The 14,283-nt window shown below is 45.2% G+C and overlaps 2 protein-coding genes across 6 annotated transcripts in view; both read left to right on the forward strand.

Moving 5' to 3' along the window:
• NFXL1 (nuclear transcription factor, X-box binding like 1) overlaps positions 1 to 3,554 on the forward strand; it is a 45,270-nt gene extending 41,716 nt beyond the window's left edge. For both annotated transcript variants that reach the window (XM_074541535.1, XM_074541534.1), the window contains exon 22: positions 306 to 3,554. In XM_074541535.1, the coding sequence (XP_074397636.1) occupies positions 306 to 479 (174 nt within the window). In that variant the 3' untranslated portion in view covers positions 480 to 3,554. The remainder of the gene's footprint in view (positions 1 to 305) is intronic.
• A 2,523-nt stretch (positions 3,555 to 6,077) lies between these two features.
• CORIN (corin, serine peptidase) overlaps positions 6,078 to 14,283 on the forward strand; it is a 118,734-nt gene continuing 110,528 nt past the window's right edge. The window contains exon 1 of one of the 4 annotated variants that reach the window (XR_012580474.1): positions 6,078 to 6,509. Coding sequence is in view for 2 of the 4 variants with exons in the window: in XM_074541537.1 (XP_074397638.1) it covers positions 6,324 to 6,509 (186 nt within the window). In the remaining 2 variants the exon portion in view is untranslated. Of the gene's footprint in view, positions 6,510 to 6,787; positions 7,040 to 7,120; positions 7,439 to 14,283 lie in introns of those variants that run through there. The other 3 variants (XM_074541537.1, XM_074541538.1, XM_074541539.1) reach the window with 3 other exon arrangements.

The raw sequence follows: 14,283 nt of genomic DNA on the forward strand, positions 1-14,283 counted from the left end.
TTTTTAGCTTAATATTTTCAGCCTGAGTTTAAAAACTGAGCAGGCAAAACTTCAGTTGGCTGCACTTTTGGCAGTGTTTTTATAGGAAACTAAACAATGGTTTAATACTTGAAAGCAGTGTGCTTTGTACCTGTGGGATGCAGTGCCAATCTATGGGTGTAGTACACATCTGTGAGATGTGTAACTTCTCCTGGCTGACAGTTACTTCTATGGAATATTACTTGGTAATGTTATTTAAAACCTTCGTATTTCCTTGTTTTTAATTCTGATACAAATGTCAACTACGTGTGGTTCTCTTTATTTAGGCTGAACTGGAAGCTTTTGAAAACAGATTAAAAGGGCGAAGAAAGAATAAGAGAAGAAAGGATGAGGTAGAAGTTGAACAATCATCATGGCAAAAGTACAAGAACTTCATTATGCTGCCGGTGTTCGGAGTTGCTGTTGTGATGGTTGCATGGCTCATGGTCTACAATGACTGAAAACAACTCAATATTTCATATACCTCAGTTGGACTTTGGGTAGCTAGTATTCCTACAACGTTAATCTGTGTGTAACAGAACTTAGTAAGCATAGATTATGTATGTATACTCTTTGCTAAGAAAAATGTAGAGGAGAGAAGAAATGTCACCTTTTGTGTTACTACATTCACAGCACAAAACTGAAGTCAGACACCAAATGTAATAGTAGATTCTAGTCTACACTGAAGTGTTGATAGTTTGACTGGGATTTGTTAACATCTCTTCTATTATTCTGTTATTTTTCCTTGTCTCCATTTCATAATATTAAGAATAGTTAGTATAAAATGGTTTATTGAGTATATGTTTCCTGTAAAATCAGCTTAGTTGTTTATTGAAGGTTAGTGTTCTTATGCTCATCTTTGTTGTATCACACAATAATTCTATGTTTCACACCAGTTTTAATTATGGCAACTAACAGGGAACCTTGGGTCACTTAGGCTTGCATATTCTGGGGTCTTGTTCAGAGCTTTGTTAGATAAAGGAAATGTGAACTATCTTTCAATTCAGCTGTATCACAAACAAAACAGTGCCCTCCCCCCCTTACAAATGGTGGGGTTTGCTTTTTTGTTGTTTCACCCTGCCCCTTCCCACCCTTGTTTCCTCAAAATTCAGCTAACTAAAAAGTTCCTTTAGTGGACAGATGCGTATGCTGAACAGGGATGTCAAGAAGTTTCAGGGTACAAGGCTACATTCTCACTGTTGCCCCAACTGCCAGCAGCAGAAAAACAATTTGAAATTAAACTTAAGAGTATCAATTGACTATTCGTATGGATAAATATCAGAGTTGGATATTTGCACAGTGTGCAAAAATGTAATTGGACAGTGTAACAATACAGTAATGTGATGTTCTGTAGCCATCTGATGCTTGGTAGTCACATTTAAACCTTCTAGCTAAACTTCCAAATGTTTAAATATTTTCTTACTGACACTTGTGATTACCTTGATTTAGGTTATCATTATTGGTGGGTAGAACTGGAAGGTTTTTATCTGGCTTCAGGATTATCAGAGAGGCTATGTAGTCTCAGCTGAGAGACTGCAAGTTCAATTCAGGAATGGGGAAATCAGAAAACTCAATTTTTAAACCTCTGCTAGAAACTTTTTGCTGATACTTGAGCATTGCAAGTTACTGCAAAGTGATTACAAGATGCTGTAAAAAATGAGGTGCATGGCTAATGGGTATTAGTATTATGCCCTTGTAATTCTGGCATATAATTTAACCACAAATCCTGCAAAAGCAGTGGGACCATTTGTATGAGTTAGCAGAAAATGTTGCAGTTTGCTTGAAAGCTCTTCTGGTTGATTTTGACTGACTTGTGAAGGGACCCAGTATTAATTTGAAAGATATCCAATTGTAATTCTGATTTAGCAGCAAGAAAATAAAATAGAAAAGCTGCAAAAAGGCAGAAGCTTTTGATTACATAGATTAAGAAAACAGATAAAATTAGTTTCTTTTCAGTTTTTCACAGAAGTTTGGTGAATGAGGAGAAAGGTGGGGAAAACTTGGCAATATTTAGCATGGATTAATGCTATTCTATAGTACTTTGGTTGTAAATTAAATTTTAGAGATGCATACTACTTATGTGTCAGACCATTAGTATTTAAAGTTGTAGAATTAATTGAAATTACACTGGGCAAAATGGCATCTCCATTGAATTTATTTTTCTAGTATAAAAGGTAAACATTGTTTCATATTGTTGCTTTAACTTTTTTCTATCATATTAATGCCTGAAGGATAATTTCAGATATGTTTGACAAGAGTGAGGTGATGCTATTCTATTGTGACTGCATATGTCAGTAACTCTTCTGTCACTAAGGAAAAAGGAGAGATATTTTTGTTCAGATGAAGTAAAATGTGATGGTTTATCCAAAAGTACAAAAAGATACCTTTCTGGCTGAAACATGGAAATCAACATGAATGAGAACTTTGTGGAAACAGCTTTTATCTTGCATGACTATCACTATTTTTTTTTTATTTACTGCTAGCTTTAAAATAATTACAATGGAAAGTTTATCCTTGCTTCTACAGCAAAGAGAAGAAACCTCTCTCTAGCGAGTTATACTAATTAACTGCACTTATTAGATGTTTGAAGAAATTCTTAGTATTCTTTTCTGCATATTTGTGGGAAATACTGGAGAGGAAGAGGCTTCTCATTGATCATCTTCATTAAAGATTGCCATGATTTTTTACTATACAAATTAATTCTGTTCATACAAAGGTATGTGTGAGTGGGCATATTCCCTTTCTTAAAGGATTTGTATCTCTTCTGAACCTTGCCAATGCAAGGCATACCTATTTTTGAGATTTTATTCAAAATAGTTCTGTATATCTTATCCAACCATCTGAGTCATTTGCACTCTGTTGGTCTGCCTGCTGAACCAGATATTTATTTCTTGGCATAAAAAAGTGTGGGTGTTCAAGCAATCTGCAGTTTAATAAATCACTAGGTTTTTGTTTGTTTCTTTAAAATATTTTGACAGTTAATATTTTGCCTTTCTTTGGTTGGAGCTCTGTGTTGACAACAACCTTTGAAGTAAAAGATACAGATAAAATCACCTTTTATTCAATATTAATGAAAGATGGCAATTTTAGAAAAGAAATTTTGAACTGAAGGTAGAGTTTGGTAGCAATTTATATGTAATGTGCTGTTACATAATGTAATGAGCAAATATTTTTAATGTTAACAGCTTACAAAAAAATGCATATTGATCAGTATACATTAAAACAAATTATGTAATATGACCTGCTGTTGAAGGGAAATTACAGTGATAGAAACCTGATGATGACTTAACATGAAGAATATTTAGGTATGTGTAAAATGAAAAATATTGTGGCTTTTCCTGATTCTGGATGCATTGTGATGAAAATGTATCCTTCCATTGAGCCAAGGTTCTTACAACTGTTCAGTATGTTTGGGATTGGAAACTCCTAGGGCAAGTTTTTTCCCTGTAACAGTATCAATCCATTGCGTGTGTTAATTTAATGTAAAAACCAAGTCAGACAATAAATATATCAAAAACAACTTGAAAATTTGTTTGTTCTTAAGGACTGGTGTAGTGAAGCAGCAAACTTCCCAGGTAATGATGACTGACACACTACAGCCCAAGATTTAGGTATGCTTTCTGCCCCCCTTCTCTGGTAGTGAAAATTCTTCCTTCTCAGATGAATGCTGGAATTATGTAATTGTGTTCCTTCGTGTTACTGCTCTGACAAAATTGTGAAAATGGGTTGGGGAAGTCGATTAAGGTGAAACAAATGGGAATGGACTTAGTAGATTTTTTTTGGCCTCACAGGAAGAAATATAGCTGATTTATTAGACATTTGTGCTGACCTTAACTACTAGAGAAAGAAATGTTACTAAGCAGAAAGCACCAAAATTTGTTCATAAAAGCATCTATGTGTAATTGTGGCTTTAAAGCAGTGAACTCTGAGTTTGTCATCTCAGTAGTAATTCAGGCTCCAAAATGTATCTGCCCTGTGCCAGCTGTCTCTGGGTGATGAGCTCGTGTGTTGTGAGGTTAGACCACAGAGATGCTTGGTCTGAAGTGTGTTCCAGTGCCAGGCAGTGAAAGCTTGATGTGGGTGCTTTAGGTTGGAGCATTCTTGTTTGGACACACACAAACAGGTTCATGTGTGGCCCTGTTCTCATTTTCATTTAGTTTCGATATCCCTCTTCTGCTTGGGTTGCATACTGTTACCAGTTGTTATCTATGAGCATTTCAATTGCTCCCTTTCTTCATTATTATATTTGTATTCCTGTCTGCTCTTATTCAAGTAAATTAGTCGGTTGCTTTAGAGAATTATAAAATTAAGAACCTGTAGTGTCTTGAATTTCCTAGGAAAAGAAATGCAAGGTAAAAATTAAGGAAAAAAATCAAATTAAGTCAAATTAATTATAAGATAATGAGATACACTTCTTTCCACAAAGATGGAAAGATGGTTAGATGTTAATTATTTGAACACTGCATTACGATGTCTACATGCTGTGCTACCAGAAAACAATTCTGTGCTATGCATAGTGTATGAATATGACTGGTGATACATCAAACTCAACTGTAAGGTAGGCTAAACAGCAGCTGTGTAGAAATAAGTCATGCTCTGAGGGAGCTGTGGCTTCATTCAACCAAGCATTATATATGCTGTATGTTGCTCATGCAATGATTTCCATAAAATCACCAACAAAACCAGAACTCAGGCTTTGTATGCTACTGAATCTTGTGAAACTCCAGTTTCAGTGGCACTCCTGTTGGAGGAAATAGTTTGAGATTAGGAGTCAAGACTGACTTGGGGTTTGGAATTCACAGTTCTCCAGCTGAAGCCATCCTCAGCCAAGGCCAAGCTGGCTTTGCAGTCTGAGTCATGTACTGCACCTCTTAGATACACATTGTCATTTACTGTTATTAGAATTTTTGACAGGGCTATCTAATCTCTGTAATTAATCACAATTTATGGTTTGATTCCTGCATTACAGCACAAAATATTTGTTATTTTGCATAAATAGTTTCTCTCTTTCCATGCTTTTCCTATTTTTGGTGCAATTGTTTTAAAACCACCACTGTTTTCCTGCAGATGCTGGAGGTTGGTTTGGAGAGATGTTTGGTTGGTTAGGTAAAAGGTGCAGCACTGAGTTACCTTGAGCAGAAGCCTCTAAGTACATTGGTACTGCAGAAGCACAGAGAACACTGCACCATAACGTTTGCACTCAAGGTAACAGGGCCTAAATCTGAAGGTATGGAAATACAGGTATGGAAAAGAAACTGGGAAAAAATGCTAAGCATCTTGTTTATTATTTAAATATAAACATATATAACACAATGTGTTTCTATTTACAAATATAAACGCTGTGACGAGAGGTATCACCCTCACTGATTGTCAAGAGTGCCGACAGGGCTGGAAGCCATATTCGTAGAGAGGTGGTGGTTCACATTTTCTTGGGAGTTTTCTGATTTACATTTAGAATGATAGTGTTTCAGAAGTACTAAATCATACACAGGAAAAACTGGAAGTCTTTCTGGTTTACAGATGTCATCTCAGAACCCGGCAGTAGTCCCTGTGACTCTTGGAAGGGTCCTGAACTGTTTCTATTCTGGTAGCACACACTTCTGCCCATTTTGTACTCATTGTTTTGCCTTTTGTCCTGTTGACTTTATCGTTCTTGGATAGAGTTGGTCAGCTCTGTTGTGTGCACAGACTGGAGCTTCAGTCAGACTTGACATCTTTGAATGCAAACACAGGGCAAGGGGACAAACAGATCAAATGCAGGTCTTAAAAGCTGGTATCTCATGGGGGTAGGACATTTGCTCTGTCATTTGCAGCTTCAGACGGCACTTGGCTCTTGGCCTGAGAATTTTGCTTCAATAGATATGCAACAGCCAGCACATCCCTCCAGCTCCGGATCATTGGGGCCGGTCAGGACCAGGACCGGCGTCGGGACAAGGGGTAACGCCGTCGGGTCGCCGCTGTTCTCCCGCGCAGCGCTTCCTCGCAAGGGAGGGAACGGGGCACGGCAGGCTTGTCGCCGGGGGGCTGGGACCGGAGCTTTCCTGCGGGGAACGAGCTGGAGAAAACGTGTCTTTGGCTCCGGGAGGTTCCTCCTGCTGGAGCTCTTTCTCCTCCGCTTCTGCGGTGCCAGAGCCTCTTTCAGCTCTCTTTGGAGCGTTAGAAGCCGGGCTGCGACAGGCCAGCCGCGGTGCTACAGAGGGAAGCGTTGCAGTCCCTGCAGGCGCCAAACGCTCCGTTCCTGGGCTGAAAGGAAAGCCTTTGCCAGAGCGTAACGTAAAATAAAGCGCAGAGAAGTCCACCCGCGGATGAATGAAGAGATAGGGGAGTCTGGCCCACACTTGCCAACCTCCGCTCTGAACTCTGCGCCTCGACTCGGTGGGCCGAGAGCGCCCGCAGGTCCGTGCGCTGGGCTGGCTTCGGATCGCTTCAGCAGCAAGTGCGCGTCCGGGCGGCGCGGGGCCCAGGGCGCGGCGGAGCCCCGGCGAGCCAAGGTAACGGGGTGCGAGGGGCGAGCCCCGCGGGTTCTTGCCCCTTACATCATCACTGACTCAGGCTTGTCCTGCCACCTGAAGCCCTTCGCAGCGTGACGAGGCGTCCCTTTACCGGATGGGGGGATGGGGAGGGGCGCAAAGGTTGTGCCCACTCCATCCGCCCTCCCTGGGGCATGGCTTTAGGGCGAAATTAGCAAGTGGGCTGTCTTTCAGCGTGTCCCCAAGGGGTAGAGCCTTGTGTGCGAAAGGGGTGGGGATGTGGCTCTTTCTCGCGGAGGTTTATTATTATTGGGTGGAGGAGCGGGGAGGGGGAGTCTGCAGAGCAGACAAAATGCGAAGCCCTCCTCGCAAGTCTGTGTGTGTGCAGGAGGCGGGTGGACGCGGTTTGGCAGAGACCGAGGTAGAGAACGGTGAGGGGGCGGCCAGAGTGGAGAGGGGTCAGCAGCAGCCAGAGCATGCTCTCCACGCAACAGTTCCCTGCCCTGCCTGCGGAGGAGGAGCGCTACCGGCAGGTCCTCTCCGCCCGCCGGGTAAGGCGAACCTCGGGGCGCTCCCCTCCTCGCGGGGGGCCGCCTGGGGAGCGCGGGCCGGGGGCCTGGGAGGGCGGCTGCGGGCGGGGGCAGCGCGCTCAGGGGACACCTCCGGCCGCAGCCGGCCCAGGGGCAGTTCCCGTGCGCGGCGCACAGCCTGCGCTGCCGCCGCGGGCTGAGCGGTGCGGTACTCGGGCAGGCGGAGGAGGAGCCCTCGCCGAGCTGTTGTAGCGAGAACGGACCCGTGGCTCAAAGGCAGAAACGGGGCCGTGTCCCCCGGAGGGGCGGCCTAGGGGACGGCTGGGGACAAGTGACCTGCCGCGATGGGGCCGTCCCGGAGCGCTCCTGTGTCTAAACTTGCCGGGACGCGCCGGGGACGGCCGCTTTCAGAGGAGGCAGGTGAGCCGCAGCCAAGAAGCGCTCGTTGTCGGCGTCTCAGGGAGAGCCGAGCGGCGCCCTCGACCCGCCAAGTGCGGAAGATCAGTGGGGCTGCTGTGCCCGGTAAATGCTCTGCCGCTGGAAGGAGCGGAGAGTTGTTCGAATCCGACAGCAGGTCCTGCCAGGATTTGCAGGAGCAAAGTTTATGCTTAACCTCTGTCAGGGCTGTCATGGCAGCTCCATCGGGGGCTGGGCTCCCGGGGAACCGGTGCACCGTGACTCCGGCGCGGTAGTTGCCCCCCGGCATCAGCGGGAGCTGGCTTTATCCTTGCGTCGGTGCACCTTGCGGTCGGGCGGAGGCACTCCGAGCCCCCTCCCACGGCTGTCCGGCGGGATGGTGCCGCTGGCCGTCAGGAGGTGATCCTGTACAGGGTCACAGAGGGAGCACTTAATCATTCCAGAGAGAGCCAGCCTGTGTGCTTGCAGGTGTCCGGAGGGGATAGCGCAGGTGTGGTGTGGGCAGTCTCGCAGCACACTTGTGGGGAGGGATGAGGGAGTCTGCCGCCCTTACGGGAGAGGCTGCATAAGAGAGGGCGAGAGGGAACCTGCAGGAGGTGGCTGCTGCGCTAGTGCGAGCTTGCAGGGTGGGTCCCCTGAGCCTGCCCTTCCCTCCGCTGGCCGGGGCGCAGGTGTCTCCCCGGTGTCCCCGGCGCGGGTGCGCTGTCCGAGGGGCAGGCACGGCGGGGGCCGCAGCTCTACAGCGGGGAGCCCACGGCGAGCGAGCCGCGGGGAGAGACCGGCTGCCCTCGCCCTCCGCCGCCGGGAGGGACCGGCGAGGGCCGCGCCGGAGTGCTGAGCCTGATGCGTGGCACTTGCGGAGAGGGCGACGGAGCTGCTCGCGCTGTCACACCGATCGTACGCGGCCGAAATGCCGCAGCAGGGGGTTTCACAAGTTTATAAACACGGCAGTATACTTCAGTAGTATCATTGCTGCACTTGATTTAAAATGCAGAGTCCTTGGATGCATTTCATGGGAGGCAGTTAATTAATTAACTTAATTTACTGGCAGTCTGGTTGCGATTATGAAACTCTGAAGTGAAATCAAATATCTAGAGCTTTTAATGCGTTCACAGGATCTCTTGGGAAGTTTTGGCTTTCAGCAGTAAGAGTGTAGTAGTAGATTTTTCCATATGGGTACGTACACCCTTCCTGTGTTCCTAAATGAGGGACCAGTCAGCAGACTAAACTCTATTGATTGTTTTTGTAATGGATGCTCTAGTTGGAGATCTCTGTTATAAGCTTCTTGGGTGCTGTGGCACATGAATGAATGAATGTTTCACTGAGATAGTCCAAACAGCAAAGTTGTAATACAAGAAATTAGAGAACTACTCTGCCTGTGTTCCTATAAATGCTGGTGGTATCCCCAGAGGACCTTGGACATCTAGGTTCTGTGGAAAGATGGGGATTCCTCCATCTGAACAAAGGAATCCTAAACAGTGTTTAAATCTCTTTTAGAAATGAAATGCTCATGACTTTTTTCCCTCCTTCAAAGGCCATTTATTAAGTACCCAAACAGGCAGGTCTTTCTGCCTATGGAGAAGCCTGGCCCACAACCCCACATATAATCCTCACTCAGCATGCATTTTTAAGGTAGCTACCAGCACTCATCCTCCTGAGAAGGCTCTCCTGGTGGTGAGCCAGGCAGTACAGCATGCTTTCCCATGTTAGAGGAGCTTGCTTGTGCTTTTAGTATCTCATGAAGCCATCAGGACAAAATACTGTTTTTCCTGAGTCTTTTGGAGCTGGAACTATAAAAAACTGAAGAAAACATTCACTTCCTTTCCATACGTCTTAGCTGGCACTCAACTGTATGCAGATAACTGGAATATCCGTCATATTAAAAGTATTGTAGGTAGATGGTTGAAAATGTGCCCTGATTTGAGGTGTTCTATAAAATGTGCACAGGACGATTTTATATATCTCTGTTATTGTCTGGCTGTTAATTATGTATTAGATTATGTCTGCAGATACAAGTCAAAGCCAGGACTGTTAACAGTGCCAGTAATTATTTTAAAATGTGGGTTTACTTGAATGTAGGAGTTGCCCTTTTTTAAATTTTTCTTTTCCTGCTAAGGTGATATACATGTTTAGGTCTTAGCACTCAGCTCCCTTGAGGAACATTACTGTCCTGGCATTGTATTAAGCCCATGTATTGCCAGACACATAATTTCTTGTCATTAGTCGCACATCCAGACAAGGAATGTGCGCAGAGGCTGAGGCGGATAAGCACCTAGACAGGAAATCTCATTTGTCTGAAGGAGAATGGTCCTTTCAGTTGAAGGTGAAACAGCCAAGGGAATTTTGGGATTGTTGGATCTGGTGAAGAAATGCAGCAGTTCCCGCTCAACTGCTCTAACCAACAAATGGTGAACTGTAAACAAACCCTTTGTTTACAAGCAGGAAGACAGCACTTCAGTGTGACTAAGTGGATGTTTGAGCTCTGTCAATCTTTGCCGTGCTGAGGCCCAGCAGATTCAGCTCATCCCAATCCTGGAGACTCAATATAAGCACTACTGGTACTTCCTTAGGAAGTGGGAGCTGTGGATTTGATTCCACCTGGACTGGGAGGCCGTGGGTACCAGGTCATGTGCTTTCAGGCTGAACAGATCATGCTGTTAGGCAGTTACATACACTGGCACTATCTCCTAGTGTGGTCAGGTTTTAAAAGGTGGTGGTTATAGCTACATTGTGTGGGAAGAGTCCTGTCAGCGTGTCAGGCATTCTTAGCAAGTGCTTACAAGGCCAGATGAATGTCTTGTTTCTGAATGTCAGCCAGGGTTTGGCAGGGGCGGATGTCAGGCCACTTGCAGCAGGGCAGTTTTAGACTTGCACATGCAGCTTAGGTCCTTTCAAATGTGGCTGCCAGACACCTCCTGATAGTTAAATGCCTTCAGGATGAAGCAGCTAAGTAAGCAGCAGGGCTTGAGGGGGGCAGTGTGATTACAGTTTGAAATACTGATGCTTGTAATCTGTCCCAGTTTCTTCCCCTACTGAAAAGAAATGGACCTCATAAGTGGCAAGCTGGATACACAGAGTTCTCCAGTGCCAGGAGAGAAGGGTAGGTGATAACCTGCTGTGAAGTGATAGATTGTCATAGTGGGAGAAAGAAAGCTTAAATCCTCTTTGCAAAAGTCTTCGTACTCATGAAGTGACTGAAGACAGTATCCAGATAGCTGCAGCCTGACTATTCTCATTGCCACTGAATTGTTAATTCTCTTGGTCCTCGGCAGTCAGTTGTTGCCTTGTGTGCAGTTTCACTACAACTGTCCTGGGCCTCACTCCGGCTGCCAGGATTTGGGAACCCCCCTCCATTTGCTGTTACTGCAGGGAGTGAGCCCTCGCTCCCCGAGAGACTGCAGGAGTTAAACTGGGGGCAGAGAGGGAAGGAAGAGTGCCTGGGCCTTGTCCCTTTGGCTCTCGCGGCACCAGTCCCCGTGTCCAGCGGGCTGTGCCCGTGTCCAGCGGGCTGTCCGCTCTCCCGGCCGCGGCGGCCTTGCCCGGCTGTGCTGAGGGACGAAGGAGGGGCTGCTCCTGAGTACCTCTCGCAGTCCGCAGCCCCGCGGCAGAAGAATACGATGCCGATCGCATCCTTTCCCTCAGTCCCCCGCCCTCTATAAATAACTCTGGCTGAGCTGACCTGTCAGATTCCCCCGGCAGAGCGGATCCCCTGACCCGGGCCGCCTGCAGTGGAAAGTCTGAATGCAAAACATACCGTAGTAAAAATAGAGCTGCCGGGGAGCCCCGCCGGCAGGTCCCGGCGGTTCTCGGGCCGCACCGGGCCCGGCTCCCTCTGTCCCCTGGGCGCTCCCGTCAGCACTGAGAGCTCCCCCTGCTCCTAAATATGTGTACGTTTTAAGGCCCCTGTGGTGAATGCTTTTGTCGCTGTCAGATGGAAGCATAATTCATTTTTGCTGTGGAACAGATAGTTCTGAGTAGCATTTTTAATTTCAGCTTGCATTTCTAACCAGCAAAGATGAAAGAAATACAAAAAATGGTTGATTTCCTAAATGTAAAAATAATAATGAGATGACTGTCAAGCAAGAGATTCTCATTTCAAAAAGAGGTGAGAATGTCGCTACCTCTGAAGTCTAAATTAGATTCCATCCTGTGCCTACCTTGTGCATACAGCTGCTCCCCTGAAGGGATAGATGCTCCTTGGGTATGGTTTCTAGACATTACAATTTAAAGCAGTGCTTGTAAATAAATTGTGCATATATTATTTCTGGTTGTTTTACCTGAGAAACTTGAATATCTGGGGTTAAAGCCAGCAACAGACAGCAGAAAATGTTGTCTGATGCTGCTGGTTCATCCATGTCACAGTTGTTGGCCTCAGTGCCCTTCAGGGCACAGCTGACTCCAGGGGTGGTGGTGGCCTGGCCCCGGCCCACAGCCAAAATTTTAAAGATTTTTTTAAAAGATTTTACTTCCATCCCACATGTCCACTTGCTCTCTCCCTACCCCATCCTGTGGGATGGGGAAGAAAACAGAAAGAATGAGAAAGCTCATAGTCAAGATAGGCTGGGAAATCCCTTCGTGATCACCATTATGGATAAAACAGATTTGAGTGAAGTAAATTAGTTTATTACTGGTTAATACATACTGACTGACTCAGATATTGTGAAACAAGAAAATAAAATGAAGCAAGTCTTAAAACACCTCAGGAAAACACCTCTCACTTCCCAGGCCTCTCAGCTTCCCTTCAGACTCCTCTCCTTCCCCCTTGTTATTGCCACAGTTGGCACTCAGTCCCTTCAGTGAGGCCATGAACAGTGCAGGGAAGGACTGTGATTTCTTCTAGTCCTTCATTCTTACTCATCCTCTGTTCTGGTGTGGATCCTCTGTGGGCTGCAGTCCTTTAGGGAGTATTTGCTCTACCATGGAGCATGTACTTCTCTGGCCTTGGTGTTTGCTCTGCTGTATCTCACTCTTTTCCTGCTTCTCTGCCTGTGTGGTGCGTGTGCCCTTTCTTAAATACTTTTTCACGGAGGCACCACCAGCTTGGTTGATGGGCTCAGCTGTGTCCTGTGGTGTGGATCCAGGTGGAGCTGGGCATATCTGGCACACAGCAGCTCCTGCTCTCTTCTCAAGGAGGCCAAACTTGCAGTCCCCCCACTGCCAACAGCTTGCCACCTACATGGATGTCCATGTAATTGGGACACAAGTGGTGGCCAGGATACTGACCAGAGTAGCAGTGTTGCCTCTGTGGTTTTCTGCTTCCCTGTCCCTCTTCCCCTATCCCTAAATCACGAAGGAATGAAAATAATCCAGCCATCATTCCGTTCCTTTTCGTCATTTCTGTCATTAGAATGGAACCTTTGCATCATCTGCTTATTTGGGTGCCACACAGTTTACAGTTCTCTGTTTTTTTTGAGTTGTTTCTAGCATAAGGAACTTTTTTAGCACGTTGACCTGTAGAAACTGAATAGAGGCTGAAAATCAGATACTGACAGAGCTGCTTTTGAATGGTGAGGTTTGTGCTGTGATGGTTCAGGTGCTGCCCCTGGGGGACAGCTCCTGTAAGTCTGTAGGAAGACTGTCAGATTGCATCACTGCAGGTGCTCCTGTAAGCTATTGCTCTTCCAGAATTCCAAGGCCAACTTTTTCTTGGAAAAGAGATATTTTGTATGTTGAACATTTAATTGATCTACACCTAGTTCTTTAAGGGAAAGGGAGTGAAGGTAGAGTTTCCTTTTTTTAGGACTGCATCAGATTTCTTCTACTCCAGTTCATGTGTTGTAGTTCAGGGAGATTCCAGTATTCAGTGTATGGTGCTCTTGCTTAGAGACTGGTTGGTGATTGTCAAAGTCTGTCTTTTCCTTCTTCCCTTCCTAAAACATGTAACATTCAGTTCTGCCATTTACAGAACCCGGTGTTTTAAAAACTAATGTGCTAGAATCTTTCAGAACTGATTTGTTTGATGTTAGAGAGAGATTTCACTTGGCAGTGATTTAGCAGTAGTAGTAGCTGCCCAGAGCAATTCCTATTACTGTTCATCACCTCAAACAACTCCTAGTTTCAAAATAGCCTATACTGCCACTCTAATATTATTGAAAATTTCTTGATAACATCAAAGATTCAGGAAGCATTTCCTAAGGAAAGAGACTCTCATTTTTCCATGTTTTTGCCTCTGAGTGAAGCAGCGATAAATTGCTTATGTGCTCCTTGCATTGTTCCTCTCACTAATGATTTCAGAAAGCAGCCAGGTCTTCTTTCTCTTTGAAATAAAACCTCTGGTAGGTAGCATTGAGGAGTTTTCCATCCCACATCTCTGAGTCCTGCAGCTCTGCATGGATGTAATAATCCAGCAGATAGCTGTAATACACAGTCATGTTTTCTCCTGAATTCTGTGGGACAGTGGAGCAACATGGACATGTTTTCCATTGCTGCTGCTTTTAATATCAAATTTTTTTACTAGGTGGGTTATTTTGCCTATGGTAAAATTGTCCTGAAACCAGTGGCACCTGGAGATTATTGAAGCAGCACAGGCTACGTTTCTCAGGCTTTTCCCAGCCTTCTGCATTTTCACATCTCCTGGAAGAAACATAGACAGCTGAGCCCACCTTGCCTTAACATCCTTTCCTTTTTTGCCAGGAGTGACAGATGTTGCTGAGAGATACTTTATTGTTTGAAAAAGCTAGTTCTGTGCATCTGCAAATATTGCCTAAATGGATAATAAATATATCTGAAAGAATATTAGGAACTGTAGAGTAAGTAGATATCTTTCTTCTTATTTTTCTTACATTGCCTTTCGATATGCAGCAACTACATACCAGAATTATGTAGTAAATGCCTTTTTATAAGCTTTG

This window comes from Zonotrichia albicollis, chromosome 5 (assembly GCF_047830755.1).
Source record: "Zonotrichia albicollis isolate bZonAlb1 chromosome 5, bZonAlb1.hap1, whole genome shotgun sequence".
Taxonomy (NCBI): domain Eukaryota; kingdom Metazoa; phylum Chordata; class Aves; order Passeriformes; family Passerellidae; genus Zonotrichia; species Zonotrichia albicollis.